The sequence below is a fragment of the Phaseolus vulgaris genome, chromosome 8, assembly GCF_051622355.1.
Source record: "Phaseolus vulgaris cultivar YP4 chromosome 8, ASM5162235v1, whole genome shotgun sequence".
Lineage (NCBI taxonomy): Eukaryota > Viridiplantae > Streptophyta > Magnoliopsida > Fabales > Fabaceae > Phaseolus > Phaseolus vulgaris.
In genome coordinates, this window is record NC_143505.1 from 3,497,202 (window position 1) to 3,512,030 (window position 14,829).

Here is a 14,829-nt window from a genome sequence, read left to right on the forward strand (position 1 = left end):
AGTATGTTTTATTCAATACTTATCTCTTTTACCTTAATATCCTGTGTTTTTTTTGTGTTTGGTTTCTTTTCTTTTTCTTTGTTTTACTACATTCACAATTTGTTACCCTTCTTCCAGCTCTTATTACGGTGTTATGCGATTTATAAAATTAACAAATTGATTAATATGGTCAGTAATATTAAATTTATTAATAATCAATATAATTTTCTCTTTCAATTGATTAATGTATGCTGGTAATTTTTTTCTTAAAAGGAATGAGTTTATCTTATTCATTTTATTCATTTTGTCGGTGTTGCCTATACAAATTATAAAATATTTTGGTAAATGTAATTAATATAAGAGACAGTTTGAATAATTATTTTCCATTCAATTAATTAATATTCTAGTTTTTCCTTTTTAATTCTAAGAGAAATTGAGTTTATCTTGTTAATTAAAATTTATTGTTTATTGACAATAAAAAAAGAGAGTAAAAAAGCAGTTACTATTGATATAAAAGACAATTGAAAAGAAATTCTATAAAAGAGATGAATAATTTAGTAAATATTTAACTATAAAAGAGAAACTCCATAGATAGGAATGGAGGTGGTATAATGTTTTAATAAATATTTAATCATTCAAAATATAGTAAACAGTTTATGGAATTTTAATATATAAATATCATGACTTTTATTATATTTATGTCTTTTGTTTCTATCTAAGGGCAGAGTATCCATGAATAATGATTTTCTTTTCTCTTAGTTATTCATATTTTAAACCTTGAAAAAAAAATGTATTTATTGTACATAAATTTTTAAGATGTTCAATAGTAAAAGAAACTATTGAAAGAACAAGGTTTTTAAATGAAGATTACATTCATTCAAGAGATTAATCTTCATCACTGAGATATTATAATAGAATTTATACTGAAAATTTATTTATCACATAAAAACTCATTTTAATATTTTTTATTATAAATAAATCTAAAATTTGTACTAGGATGAAAAACAATATTGATATATTTAATCCTTTATTTTTGTTATAATTTGTGTTGTATCTAACGTGTGAGCATGATGGTGAGAGTGGGGCACCATGCTTAATTTTACGAACAGATCTTGCTTATGGTGTTACCCTTCCTTCAACATTTTCAACTATAAACTTCATAACTCCATTGAAGGGCCCCATTTAAACTCAGACAAAATGTCACCATTGTTTAACCCTTTCTAAATATATTCTTTCACTTCTACATAAAGATGTTGTTAAAATCTTTAAAGTAATTTGGTTTTTCCACACGTTTTTCACATACAAAAAGAATATTCTACCCTTATGATATTATCTATTCAAATATTAGTTCAATTTTATAAGTAATTAAAGTGGATTTAGTAACTTGGTTCTTGTAAATCACAACTATATGCATTGTTACTTTTAATTAAGTAGTTGAGAGCTTGAATTATGGTAATATCTCTTTAAATATAAAATTAATAAATTGTTAGAAACTTTGTATAAGCAATTTGGCTTAATTTTTTTAAAATAAAATATATTTTAGGTTGAATTTATTGGGACTACATTCTTAATATTAAAATAATTTGTACTTAAAATTTTACAACTTTGATTTAAATTTACTAATAAAAATCACAATCGAAAACGGTTGGAGATCCCACATCGACTAGAGATGAGGACAATTCATTGTATATAAGTGAGTGTTAACCTCAATCACACGAGTTGGTTTTATGGGGTTGAGTTAGGCTTAAAGTTTACTTCGTAATATGGTATTAGAGTAAATCCTATCTTAGCAAGTATTTGTTGGGATTATCAGGTCACCCCCATAATATGTTATCCCAATAAAAACAATTAATAACTTCGAGATGATTATGTGATTTTTTTTTAGGAGTGTACTATATCACTTCTTGTAGTTTAGTTTTATTAACTTACCAAAAACCATATAAATTTAAAGACGAGGGAAATGTTTCAACATGTTTTAAAATTATAAGATAATACCTAAAACTATTAACAAACAAAAAAAAATTAGTAAACAGATTTTAACTTTATAAGCACAATTCATTTTATTAGTTTTATTATAATTCAACTAATATTAATAATGATAATTTATTTAACCTATTTAATTACTTCAAGTCCACAAACATTAGTTTCATTGGTCAAAGTAAGTTTGTTGCAACTGATAACCATATATAAACATTTCAGGTGTAATAAATTTTCCTCAACTTCTTATTACTTAATTTTTTTAAATTGGTAATAATTACTTTATGTTTTAATCTACATTATTTAGATTATAAAAAAACAATAAAATATTTTTTATTATGTTTTTTACTTATAATATATATACATATGTTATTGGAACAATACCATACATCAACTAAATTCATACACATTTTAATGACATTTAAAATCAATACACCATCTTCAAATTCATAATATCACTTTATTCCAATTAACAGTGAAAAATGCTGTTTGAATGACAAATTCTTGTTTGGTGAAGATCCATATAAATAATAAAGACTTTCTTTTAAAGTTATTATTATGAAAAAAATGATAAAAGTTATTTTTTTAAATTTCCTGAAAATTTGAAAATAGAAAATATATTTTTCTAGTTTGGTTTGCCTTTCAGAAAATAATATTATCAGGAAATAATGTTTTCCGAAAATGAATTTTGGTTAAACTTACGGAAAAACATTATGTGGGAGAGGTAAATCTAATTTTCTGGAGTTAAAACAAAAATTTGACAGAAAAAAAAATCAAATGACTCTTATTAAATCATTTAATAACATGACAACAAAGATAACGCATTTTTGTCTAGATATCTCAATAAATCATTATATAAACGTTTTCATAAATATCCCTGCACAACCAAACTAAACAAAACTTAGTTAATTATAAGAATTATCATTTTCTAAATTAATAATTATACAAACGATTTTTTTCTATTACCAAATACTCAACTATATTTATAGATAATTAAAACAAATTCATTATCTTTTACACGATTTCAAGATCATTCTATTATAACATTATTTACTGCCATGGATTCAACCATTTGGTTCAATTTTGATTTTAGTTGGCGAAGGTCATACAAAAAAAAGAGCAATTCGTATTTTAACCATGTATAATATAATATATACACAATATATACAGTGTATGTGTGAAATATATACAACATAAATTATTTTATTATTATCATCTCAATATTTTTACTTTTCACAAAATTTAACACACATAATAAAGTAACATATAATTCATCCAATGTAGTAAGAAAACGATATATATATATATATATATATATATATATATATATATATATATATAATAAGGCATCCTACTTATTGCCACTCTTTAGAGACACAATATATAACAGTGAAGAAAATGACAAGTTATTTTATTTATAATATTTATATATTTGGTATTGGTAGCCCTTGTAATAGTAGAATCTGAAAATAAAATAAAAAAATTCAATTTTTTTCATAATATAATATAAAAAAAACTGGAGAAATATATATATGCTCTTTAGCTAAAAAAATGATTCCTGATTAATATCAATGATTACATATATATTTTTTATGTCAAAAATTAACATCAAAAAGATAATTTTCCATATACATCCATTTTCATTATATTTGAAAAAAGAAAATAACTAGTTATTACTAATTATCGCAAGTGCTGATAAGATAAACAAAAAACAAAAAAAAACTAATTATCGCGAAACTACGATGTTTTGAAATCAACATAAAATGTGAAAAGGATAAGATGCAGGAACAGACTAAAATGAGGGAAGAATAAAAGTTTGAAGAAAATATTAAAAAAGAAATTCAGATGATAAATTTTTTAAGATTGCGAAAATGAAATGATAAATGAACAATAATTTAATGTTTTCTGCACTGTGAGTGAACAATTTTGGGTTGATGAGTGAGGGAAAGATATTTTAGAAAAGTTTGTGCACCTAAAACGATTGAATTGATTTGTTTGAAGCAAAGCAGATTAAAAAAATATGTTAATTTTGTATAAAAGAAAATTAAATTAATTTGCAGAAGAAGGAATGTTCTAAAGAGGTGGAAGGTAGTTTAGTATTTGATAGGTGTACGTGGAGCAAGTTAAACCATTCATGAATTCAACGCTCTGCAAAGTTATTGTCTCCTTCAAATTCACAAAATCAAATAAATAATTCAAACCAAGTTGATGAACAAAGACAGAGTTCATGTGCTAAAAAAGGAAGTGTTTTATCTGAAAAAGAAATGTGCTATTTATGGTAATCACTCTTTGATGCAGTAAAATTAAAGTTACATACTTCTATAGTTCACGTGAATATGTTCTACAATACTTATGTAATGATCCATTCAACATAATATACTGCTCTAATTTTACTGTAACCAATTATGTGTTGGAACTTATATATAATTTGTCAAAAATAGTATAAAATATAAAATATAAAGCACAGTAGACAGGTAGGAATAAAGAAGTGATCTAACTAAAGTGGCAATAAATAGCAAGGGCAGCTAGAGGGAAGAAGGAGTGTGGGGTCCTGAATAAAAGGGCAAGTGGCCTAAATTTTAAAGTCACATTTAATTTTAGTTCCCTATCATGCACTGTGACTAGGATGACAAAGTACTTATTAGGAAGTCTCATTTCACACTTTTTTGACTTCACATTTTTAATCTATTATTAATAGATGCATTAGAGGTTTAGATTTTTCTAATTAGAATTTAAATTAATTTAAGAAAAAAATTAGAATTCTCATATTATTGTTGGAGATCTCAAATCGACTAGAAACAAATATATTTCATAGTATATAAACGAGTACAAATCTCAATTTATGAGTCGATCTTGTAAAATTTAATTAAATTTAAAGTTCACTCTCTAATATAGTATAAGAGTCATTTAGAACCTATCATGACAAAAGTTTCTTCCATTGATCATGTTACTATTAAATCACTCATTATATAGTCTTACACGAGTTGACAATTTCGACATAAAGTGAATGTTTGAAAATTTTACATCATCTAGAAGACATATATATATATATATATATATATATAAAAGAATACAAATCTCACTTTATAAACTAATTTTATAAGATTGAGTTAGATCTAGATCCCAATAATCTATTAATAGTAATTTCACACATATCCGTCATGTAAAGTTCTATAACAATGTTAATGTGGTTTTGTTTGTTAAGTCCTTCAATCTACTTTTACCGGTGGAAACATGAGTTTCAAATGGTTCCATGATTAGATTACAGTTACTTAATCTTAATGTGAATGTTTCTTTAATATAAACTTAGCTCATGGGTTGTAGTCAAGTGTGGTGTTACCTTTAAAATAACAAAATCACTCCAATCTTAATCCACACATACTTTATTTATCCTTAGATGCATTACAAAAATAAAATAACAGAGTAGAGTTGATAGTTTTTTTTTTATATATATTAAACAATGTGCACCGTATGAAAGTTTATTGAATGAGTTTGATAGAAAGTAGAGAAGTGTGTGGAATTAAGAATGTTTTATTTTGTTGGGGGAATTTGAATATGAGTATGTGAGAGAGTTTGGTATAAAGCAAGTTGAGTGTGGTGAGTTGGTGAGATGGCATGACACTGCCACTTGCTAATTGATGTAGAATGGCATTTGGCAGCAAACCCTATATATAACAACGTGCTTCCAACCAAGTTGCCAAATGGCCCAATCCATTTAAGAGACTTTGAATGTCAAAATATTAAGTCATTTTTTTCAGGACATTTAATTTATATAAAAAAGTTACTTTCACAACTCCATAGTAAAAAATATTAATTTATAATTCTTTTTTAAATTCATCTTTTCATATGACTTATATTTTAACAAAAGATTATTTCTTCTTTTATTTTTAATAATTATAATTTGAAATTGTTAGATCATGGACATGATCCGATGGTTGGTCATTTATGAGTCGTTTCTCGACCTATGTATCTAACGTTATGAATTAGCACAAGTCAAGTGATCTCAATCAATTAGTCTTAATCACTCAATTAAGATATAATCATGACTAATGGATGGTTGATCATTACCCGAACTTTGACTGGACATGATGATGACAGCCTTAGTAGCATACGCTAGAGGGTGGAGGGCGAGGAGGGCAATGTACAGTGATGGGCTTGGACCCAACGTATGTTATATGAATCGTGATTGATCTTTAATGGTAGAGGACGTTCATATGTTAAGTATCTTGTGTTAATTAGACTTAGTCACCCTTAACGGCTCAATAAAGGCAAACTCGGACTATGTTACGTAGGATATGACCAATATATATTACAGGGAACATCAACAAGGAGATCTATCTTTTATACACGGTTACAGGGTACACTTATCGTAAACCGCTTGGAGAGATTCTAGGACTAGGTTACAACTCGGTCTCTCTCTCTCTCTCTCTCTATATATATATATATATATCAAATTATCTAGTACACAACATATGAAGTATTCTCAACTCATATTTTATCTTATACTCATTATATTTTGTGCTCTTTCTCACTTGAGCGCTGGAATGTCATCGTAGGAGGAGCCCTTTCATTTCCTGAAGGTTAAATCATTAGAGTTTGAAGGAAAACCACTAAGAGCTCATCCAGATTCCGACCAACCTCAAGTTCCCTATAACAAAAACATTTTACTGTCAGTATATTATCATTTTTTATCGGATCGACCGACATACGCTTAAACAAAGTCAGCAAAGCTAACCCGCGACTAAGGATTAAGTAATGCAGTCCTAAACGCAGTCCAATCCCTTAATTCGGCCCAATAACCAAGGCCCACTTAGGTAATATAAATAGCACAAATTCCAAGAATCAGGGGGACCATCAGGTACAGTGCTCTGACAGCCGAGTGTCGAATACCTTTACTGACTTGAGCGTCGGAGTGTCTTCTGCAGGTACCATCCGAGTCTGGATTACGAAAAGGCCGAGAGGTACAACAAGCAGAAGAAAGGAAGGAGCTTGCGAGGAAGGAAGTTGAAGCACAGTCCAACCAACCGACCAAGGAAGTTGAGTAGGAGCCTCAAGAGTTCTCTGGGTCCCAACCCTATACGAGAACAATTGGCGCCCACCATGGGACCGAGAGAATTATCGTGAACTTGGAGACGGATGATGATGAATCCCAACACATGTCACGGTCCCCGTCAACAGGCCGACCGACACCATGGTCCCATCAATGGGCTGATTGACACCATGGTCCCATCAATGGACCGACTGACATTCACACCCTAGAGACGGATGACAAATCCCAACACATGTCACGGTCCCCATCAATGGGTTGATCGACACCATGGTCCCGTCAATGGGCCGACTGACATTCATGCCCTGGAGATGGATGATGAATCCCAACACATGTCACGGTCCCCATCAACGGGACGACTGACTCCATGGTCCCATCAATGGGCCGACTGACATTCACGCCCTAGAGATGGATGATGAATCTTGACGACCGACACCTTAGAAGACAAGTGTCAGCTAGGATGAAGCATTAATCGGCATACCCTCCCGATACCTCAACAACACGGTTCGGCCAGGATGAAGCTTTAATCGGCATACCCTCCTGATATCTCAACAACATGGTTCGGCCAGGATGAAGCCTTAACTGGCATATCCTCCCGATACCTCAACAACACGGTTTGACAAATTTGGTGTGAATAATCATGCATACTTTTAGTTATGAAAAATAGCTTATGAATTGTAGCAATTGTTATTGCTCTTTCATTTCACTGTTACAACAAGAATGCCTTCAAAGGAAACAATCTCCCTTTCACCCACGACTACTCCTGTCACAAAATTCTAAGATAAAAAAAACTCCCCTTCCCAAACACTATAAGAAAAAGCCCAATTATTTATGGATAATTACCCATTGACTTTTGGTAGTAGATAAATTTGCTATACCCACTAACATTAAAATGTTGTTCCAAAAAATTAAATGGGTCCTAAGCACTTACCTACTGATAAGGGGTGGTGGGAAAATAAAAAACATAATAAAAAGTTTTAATCTATGGGTAAAATTAAAAAAATATTAAAAATTAAATAAAAACCTTAATAACACATTAATTCCCAAAATCATATTTCGTGTTTCTCAGAACATTGTTATCGTTTTCCAAATGTGAAGAAAACCTAACAGTGCCCAAATCTCCAATCTCCATTTCCCACCTACAATCCTGAATCTCAAACCCAACCATTTGTTTCAAAATGTGATGCAACTAGTGCATCGCCTACCGTCGTCGTGTCGTGAACCCATGGCGAGTTGGTGAATAACTCCATCATGGTTTCATGAAGTCGTGGTGAGTCGAAGAAGAAGAGGGCACAAACGTTGATTCGTATTTGTTTCTCCGTCCCCATTAAGTATCCCAATGTCTTACGGAAATAAAGAACTTTGAGTTGATTCTCTTTTGCTGATAGTTGTTTGAGCTGGACTTTGACAAATGAGGCTTTGAGTTCTACATTAATGAAGTGGCTTCTTCTTTTTTGGGCTCATGGCTTTACCATTTTCACATTGCGATTCAAAACATGACAAAGTTATCCACGTTCCCCTAATAAGCTTCCTAACGCTTTGTTTGGATTAGGGGTGTAACGCTTTGTTTGGATTAGGGGTGTGGGGGAGTGGAAGTGTGAAGAAAATTAAGATTGTTTGGAGTAGGGTATGTTAGAATGAATGTGTGAGGAAATATTTTTGAAATTGATGAGGGATGTGATGGTTGTAAGAATATTTAAAATTATTTTTAATGGTATAAATTATAAAATTACAAATTTATTCTTGTATATATATAAATAATTACATTAATTTACTCTATATTTAAAATAAATTTTAATTAACACTCTCGAAACTCATTCACAATAATAAATATATTTAATTTATTAAATTAATTTTAAATAATATAATATATTTTTATTACTATCTTAATATTTCTATTTTAAAATAATGTATATAATTAATTTTCATAAAAAAAAACCCAAAAAAAATTTGTATAAATAATAATATTTAAAAAAAACATATTCACATATGTAATTTAAATTCATGTCAAATAAAATAAAAACTTATATTTCATCAAATTTCCAATATTCATCTAACGGTATTAAATCTTCTAATTTATTCTCTTCATTTTTTGTTTTTTTTTAATTACTAAAATATTATTTATAATATTTTTAATTATAAGAGTAATATTTTATGTAAAATGTGAGAAATTAACTGTATATAATTTATAAGATTATGCTATGTCTATGTAAAATGTGAGAAATAAAATATAAGATTAAAACTTTTATATTTCCATTCTGTCAAAATATTAATTTTAAATATAAAATTTCTTTTTTTATAGAAAATTAAATGTTCAAAAAAGAATTTTGTAAACAAAAGAATTAAAAAATATAGGAATAATCTAAAAACAAAAACACAAACGTGAATGCAGTGGAACGTGAATGCTGGGTCTCCTGTGCATGGCAAATAAATTATAAGGAAAATGACAAGATATAATAGGTTTAGAAATAAATATATATAATAAATGATAAATTTGTAATTAAATGATATAAAAAATTATTAAAATAATAATATTGAGAGTTGTAATATAGTTGTATAAAAAAATATAATTATTCATATATCATTGCTCAAAATATAAAAGAGTTGAAGTGTCACCCAAGAACAAACACTCCCTAAACGTGATTCTGTTTTTTCTAATAAATATGTGATTAATCATATCTTCAATGAAATTTCAGGAAAAGTGTTTTCTCATATATAGTGATTGCTGCCGCGGACCACAACCACAGTCACGCGGTCACCACGAGGCCGCCACTACTCCTCCCACTCACGCCTTGCCGCTGCCACTCTCACCACGTCACTAGTTCAGGTTGCTATAACTACCACCGCGAGAAGTCGAGATCGGTCTTCCATTTCCTTTTTTACGTGTATTTCAACTCGCGGGTTCATCCTTGAACCCGTTCGAATTTACGAGTCTGTATCTGTCTGGCGAGTCAACTCGGAAATAAATTTAGTTTTGACAAATTCGATATAAAATCGGACTAGCCGAGTCAACGAGTTATGAAAAAAAAGTCATTAACGATTCAAAGGTGCGTTTTTCGTCATCGCGTCGCGTCTTGCTTGCGTCCAAGGGCCACCCTTAATGTCCAAAGGAAATGTAAAAATAAAAAAATTGATGGAAATAAAATAAATAAGAGATAAAATAAAATTTAAATATGTTTAATTAAAGAAGTATATATATATATATATATATATATATAAAAAAAAGTGTTTCTCTCTTTTTTAAATTATTTATCTATTTTTCTATCAAGTAAGTTATATTTATTTCATCGTTACTCTCATAACTAAAGACACCATTAATCATAAAAATCTATTTCATTTCAGTTTTTTAAGTAGGTCTTATACGGAAAAAATTTAAGTTCTATAGTATGTTTACAAACTTGTTTAAAAAAAAAAATGCGTTTAAGATGCGAAAGTTACAACTATTAACTTCTAAAAATCATGGTCGAAACTTCATTAAAACTAAAACTCACTGTTTTCTTACAAAGAGAATAAAAAATTAGGATAAAGATAAAATAAAGTGAATGAAATTATATTTTGGCTTTCATAATCTTTGTTTTTAAAAACAAATGTTTCATAGGATTTGATTGTTGGTTATTCAAATCCATACACAATGAAAATTGTGTTGTGTAAATTATTCCTCTAATGACATGTTATTATATCGAGTAATCGTCATCAATAGTATTAATCTATTATGTGTATATAAAGTTAAATAATTAACGTCTTTCTTTCTTTGTACATGAAAGTGACTTATAAGAATTGACGTGGTACGAAATTTAGTTGTTTCTCTCAAGCAATATTTGATTGTTTAAGATAGTATATATCTTGTAAGATAATTATTAGATAAATAAATTATTGTAATGAAATGATATTTTGTGTTATGTCTATAAAAAGAAAGTATTTTTTATATTCCAGCTGAAAAATAATTTAGATCCTGCTACTATAAAATAATGGTTGAAAGAACTAAAAGTTTTTTAAAATCACATAATCACTTAACAGTTTCGATGATATATATAATAATAATAATGTCGAATAAACAATATTTATATCTCATTTTTGTAAAAGAGTATTATTTTTTCTTCTGTTGCGCCTCCTACCAATAACATTTGGGTGAATGAATGAAAATGTTAGCTACCAAGTGGGCTTTATCAACACAAATGGGCCAATCTGAATTATTTCACAATTTATAAACGGCAAATTCTTCCTGCACCACCTCCACATCTTTCTTCTGCATTTCCATACTCTATTTTAATTTCAACAATATCCTTCTAAGTCATTTTCAAGTTGTTTTTCCCTTTTCTTTTAGGACTTCTAAAGAAATAAAACAAAATTGTTTATTTTTTAAAAGTCGTTTTCTAACATGCAACATAAAAGATGGATGCAAATTGCTTTAGAATTATTGTATTTCAAAGTTGTGTGATGATGTTACTGGTTCAAAAGTATCACAACACTCAATCCCACATTCCAAAATTATCCATTAACATATCCTTATCCATGTGGAGATAAAAGATTAATGTTCATTCTTACCCCCATTGGGAACTGACCAAAACCTACTTCCCTCCTATTTCTTCTTTGTGTAATTTTATATTATTTATGAACTAAATTTTGTATCAAATAATATACATGTTCAAATTATGAGGATGTTATTTATTTTTTGAGATATATCATAATGTTAATAATCTCTTTTGCAATAACTAACATGAATAATTGTTTTGACGTGTATTGTATTGATTGATAATGTAACTGAAATTAATTTTGATTTTGCCACTCCCAAATACGTGTGTTGTATTCTATTGAAAATTATATCATAACAAAGTTAAAAAAATGCAACTATACTAACTAAACAAAAATTCATGTTTAAATTCATATTAAACAACCTAGAAGAAAATCAGCGAGGTGCAAAAGTACAAAACATGAAAAAAAACCAACAAGATGCAAAAGTGGAGTACAAAAGTAAAAGAATTACCTTCGCATTGGAAAATCTCAAATACAATGAATATTCTCGTCAACTTTTTTACACATGCTCAAATGATGAAACTGCTCTCGAACATTGCGATTGAAGAAAAATGAAAGTAATATGATTGAAATTGAAATATAAGGCTGAAAAAAATGTATAAAAATACAGGAGTGCAACGATTTAAAAATGTTAAAACTAACTTTTCACGACTAGTAAGACAAAACCATGCATAAGAAGAAAAAATTATGCTAAATATTCCTTACATAAAGAAATATTAAGTACCTTATTTTGTATAAACAAGTAATATAACTAGAGTTATCATATTTTGACAATTTTTTTATCCCATATAACCATCTTATAATTATAATTATTTTTAAACAGCATGTGTATCTGTATTTTTTTATTTTTTATTTATATATTTATGTTTAATATTAAAATTCAAATAAATAATGTTATTATTCAAACACATATATATATATATATACTATATTTGTATTTATTAAAATAAACTGTAAATTTATATTTTTAATATAAATATGTGAATAGTAATAAGTTATTTGATTTTAAATATTAATTTACATAGAACTTTGTCTTTTAATCAGATTATTGACAAACATCCTAAGTATAATATTGGATCGAAATTCTCTAATTTTTTTTTAAAAAATTATGTAATTTAATCACTAATATTAATAAAACTAAATTTTAAATTTTTTACTAATTTTAAAAAAATACATTATTAAAAGTAAGATCAATAATTAATTATATCTATTCTAGTTACAAACGATATATAACCGAAATATTTTTTTTAAAATATAAGGATAACAATAATGAAATATATATTTTAGTTAAAGGAACTTCCATCCACGTTTAAATTTTAAAGTTTTATTTAACTCATTATTTTCAAATAAATAAATGTAGTGTATATTTTTCAAACGATTTCTTTCAAGTTTAATATTATTAACTCTATTATTTTTAGTTTTAAATTTAAATTGTGTGTAACAAAAACAGTTAAATCTCCTTTATAAATGGAGAATATAAAGGTATAGATATTTATTAAGTAATTTCCTATATAATTACTCTCTAGAGTTAGATATACAGAGTTTCAGGATTGTTTTGAGGAATCCTCAGAAAGTGTCAGCTTAATTTATTAAAAAAATGTTAATAAAAAGAGTTAAATACTATAAATTTATTAAATACTAATCTGGTTTAAATAATCATTAATAAAAATAAAAATAAGCAACCTAGTTCTTTATTTTAGTTTCATGTTGGAGCAGTAGGTGGGTAGAAACAAGTAAGTGGCATAGAAGTTGACACATGGGCAAAAAAAGAGTTTGATCCATCCAACACTCCCAAATAAAGTTCAGATGAACCCTACGTGTTTGTCATTCTATGTAGCATTCTCAAAGTTTATCCAATGGCCCATACTTCTGAGACACCCAACTTGGATTAGATGCCCTTGTCACAACAAAAAAATAAAAAAGATGTAGATGTCGTACAAATAACTTTGTGGTGCAAATTAAACCTCATTCTACATTTATACACGTTCAACCAAACTCTCATCACTTCACTCTTATCTGCTGAAAAACAAAGAACTCAACAAAGATGGAAGCATGTTTTCTCTCCCACAATTCCTTCACCATACACACAGATCAACTCATTCCCACTGTCAGAAACGCCTCTCTATCACACCCCAAGCGATCTTCTCAACCTTTTCTCTGTAGAAAAGTTAGAACCCCATTTCCCATATCATGTAAGTTCCTCACCCTAACATCAATTTTCATCCATTTCAAGCATGAGTGTGAATATGCCTATCTAATCACAAGTTATACAATAGTTACTTCAATGATTTCTGTTTGAGATTATACTTTTTCAACCAAATGTTTGATTATTAAACTGAATACGTGATCGATTTGAGTTCATAAAAATTGAACTGGTCATGGTCTTAAGATGCAGTGTTTTTGATCTTGAGAGCTTGTAATCTGATGACAGGTTGCCACATGTCATCGGCATCACCGTTTGATGATGATGAGAAACTTAGGCTGAGTGGAGATTGGCGATCTTTCCGTGCAAAACTGGTGGCGGGAGAGCAATTGCAAAGGCCTGAAGAGATTTGTAAGGTGAATGATCTGGACAGTGTAGTGGATCATCCTCCAGTGATCAGCATTGCTGATAAATGGGCTCACGTAATCCACGAGCCCGAAAAGGGGTGCTTGCTAATTGCGACTGAGAAGCTGGATGGGGTCCATATCTTCGAGCGGACGGTGATCCTTATGCTGGCAACTGGGCCCATTGGGCCGTCTGGGATCATCCTGAATAGACCGTCCCTGATGTCCATCAAGGAGACGAGATCAACGGCGTTGGATGTGAAGGGGACGTTTTCCAACAGTCCCTTGTTCTTTGGGGGACCCTTGGAGGAAGGGCTGTTTCTATTGAGTCCAAAAAAGGGTGAGGGTGGTGATGACGGGGTGGGGAAGAGTGGGGTGTTTGAGGAAGTGATGAAGGGGTTGTATTATGGGACAAAAGAGAGTGTGGGTTGTGCTGCGGAGATGGTCAAGAGGAGTGTGGTTGGGCTTGGGGAGTTTAGGTTCTTTGATGGGTACTGTGGGTGGGAGAGAGAGCAACTCAGAGACGAGATAAGGGCTGGCTATTGGACTGTTGCTGCCTGTAGCCCAACTGTTATTGGGCTTGGGAATGTGGGTAGTGTTGGGCTTTGGGATGAAGTTCTTGGGCTTATGTCCAAAAGAAAGGTCATGTAAAGGTTAAATTCAAATATCAAAGTTATATTTTGTTGAAATTGTCAAATAAGTTGCTTTGTTGAAAGGGGAAATAAGTGTTCTGAAACACAATGAAT

General features: G+C 29.4%; 1 protein-coding gene across 1 annotated transcript; it reads left to right on the forward strand.

The window, feature by feature from the left end:
- Positions 1-13,373: 13,373 nt before the first annotated feature.
- Positions 13,374-14,780, forward strand: LOC137824127 (PPR containing protein (DUF179)). Its single transcript, XM_068629587.2, has 2 exons — positions 13,374-13,728; positions 13,968-14,780. Exons 1-2 carry the CDS (start codon positions 13,581-13,583, stop codon positions 14,732-14,734), a joined length of 915 nt encoding a protein of 304 aa, XP_068485688.1. The 5' UTR covers positions 13,374-13,580; the 3' UTR covers positions 14,735-14,780.
- The last annotated feature ends 49 nt before the right edge of the window (positions 14,781-14,829 follow it).

Excerpts from the sequence above, each read along its gene's own strand:
- LOC137824127 (XM_068629587.2), top strand. The coding sequence starts at position 13,581 with ATGGAAGCATGTTTTCTCTCCCACAATTCCTTCACCATACACACAGAT. Across the intron at positions 13,729-13,967 it reads AACCCCATTTCCCATATCAT|GTTGCCACATGTCATCGGCA; the intron begins GTAAGTTCCTCA and ends ATCTGATGACAG.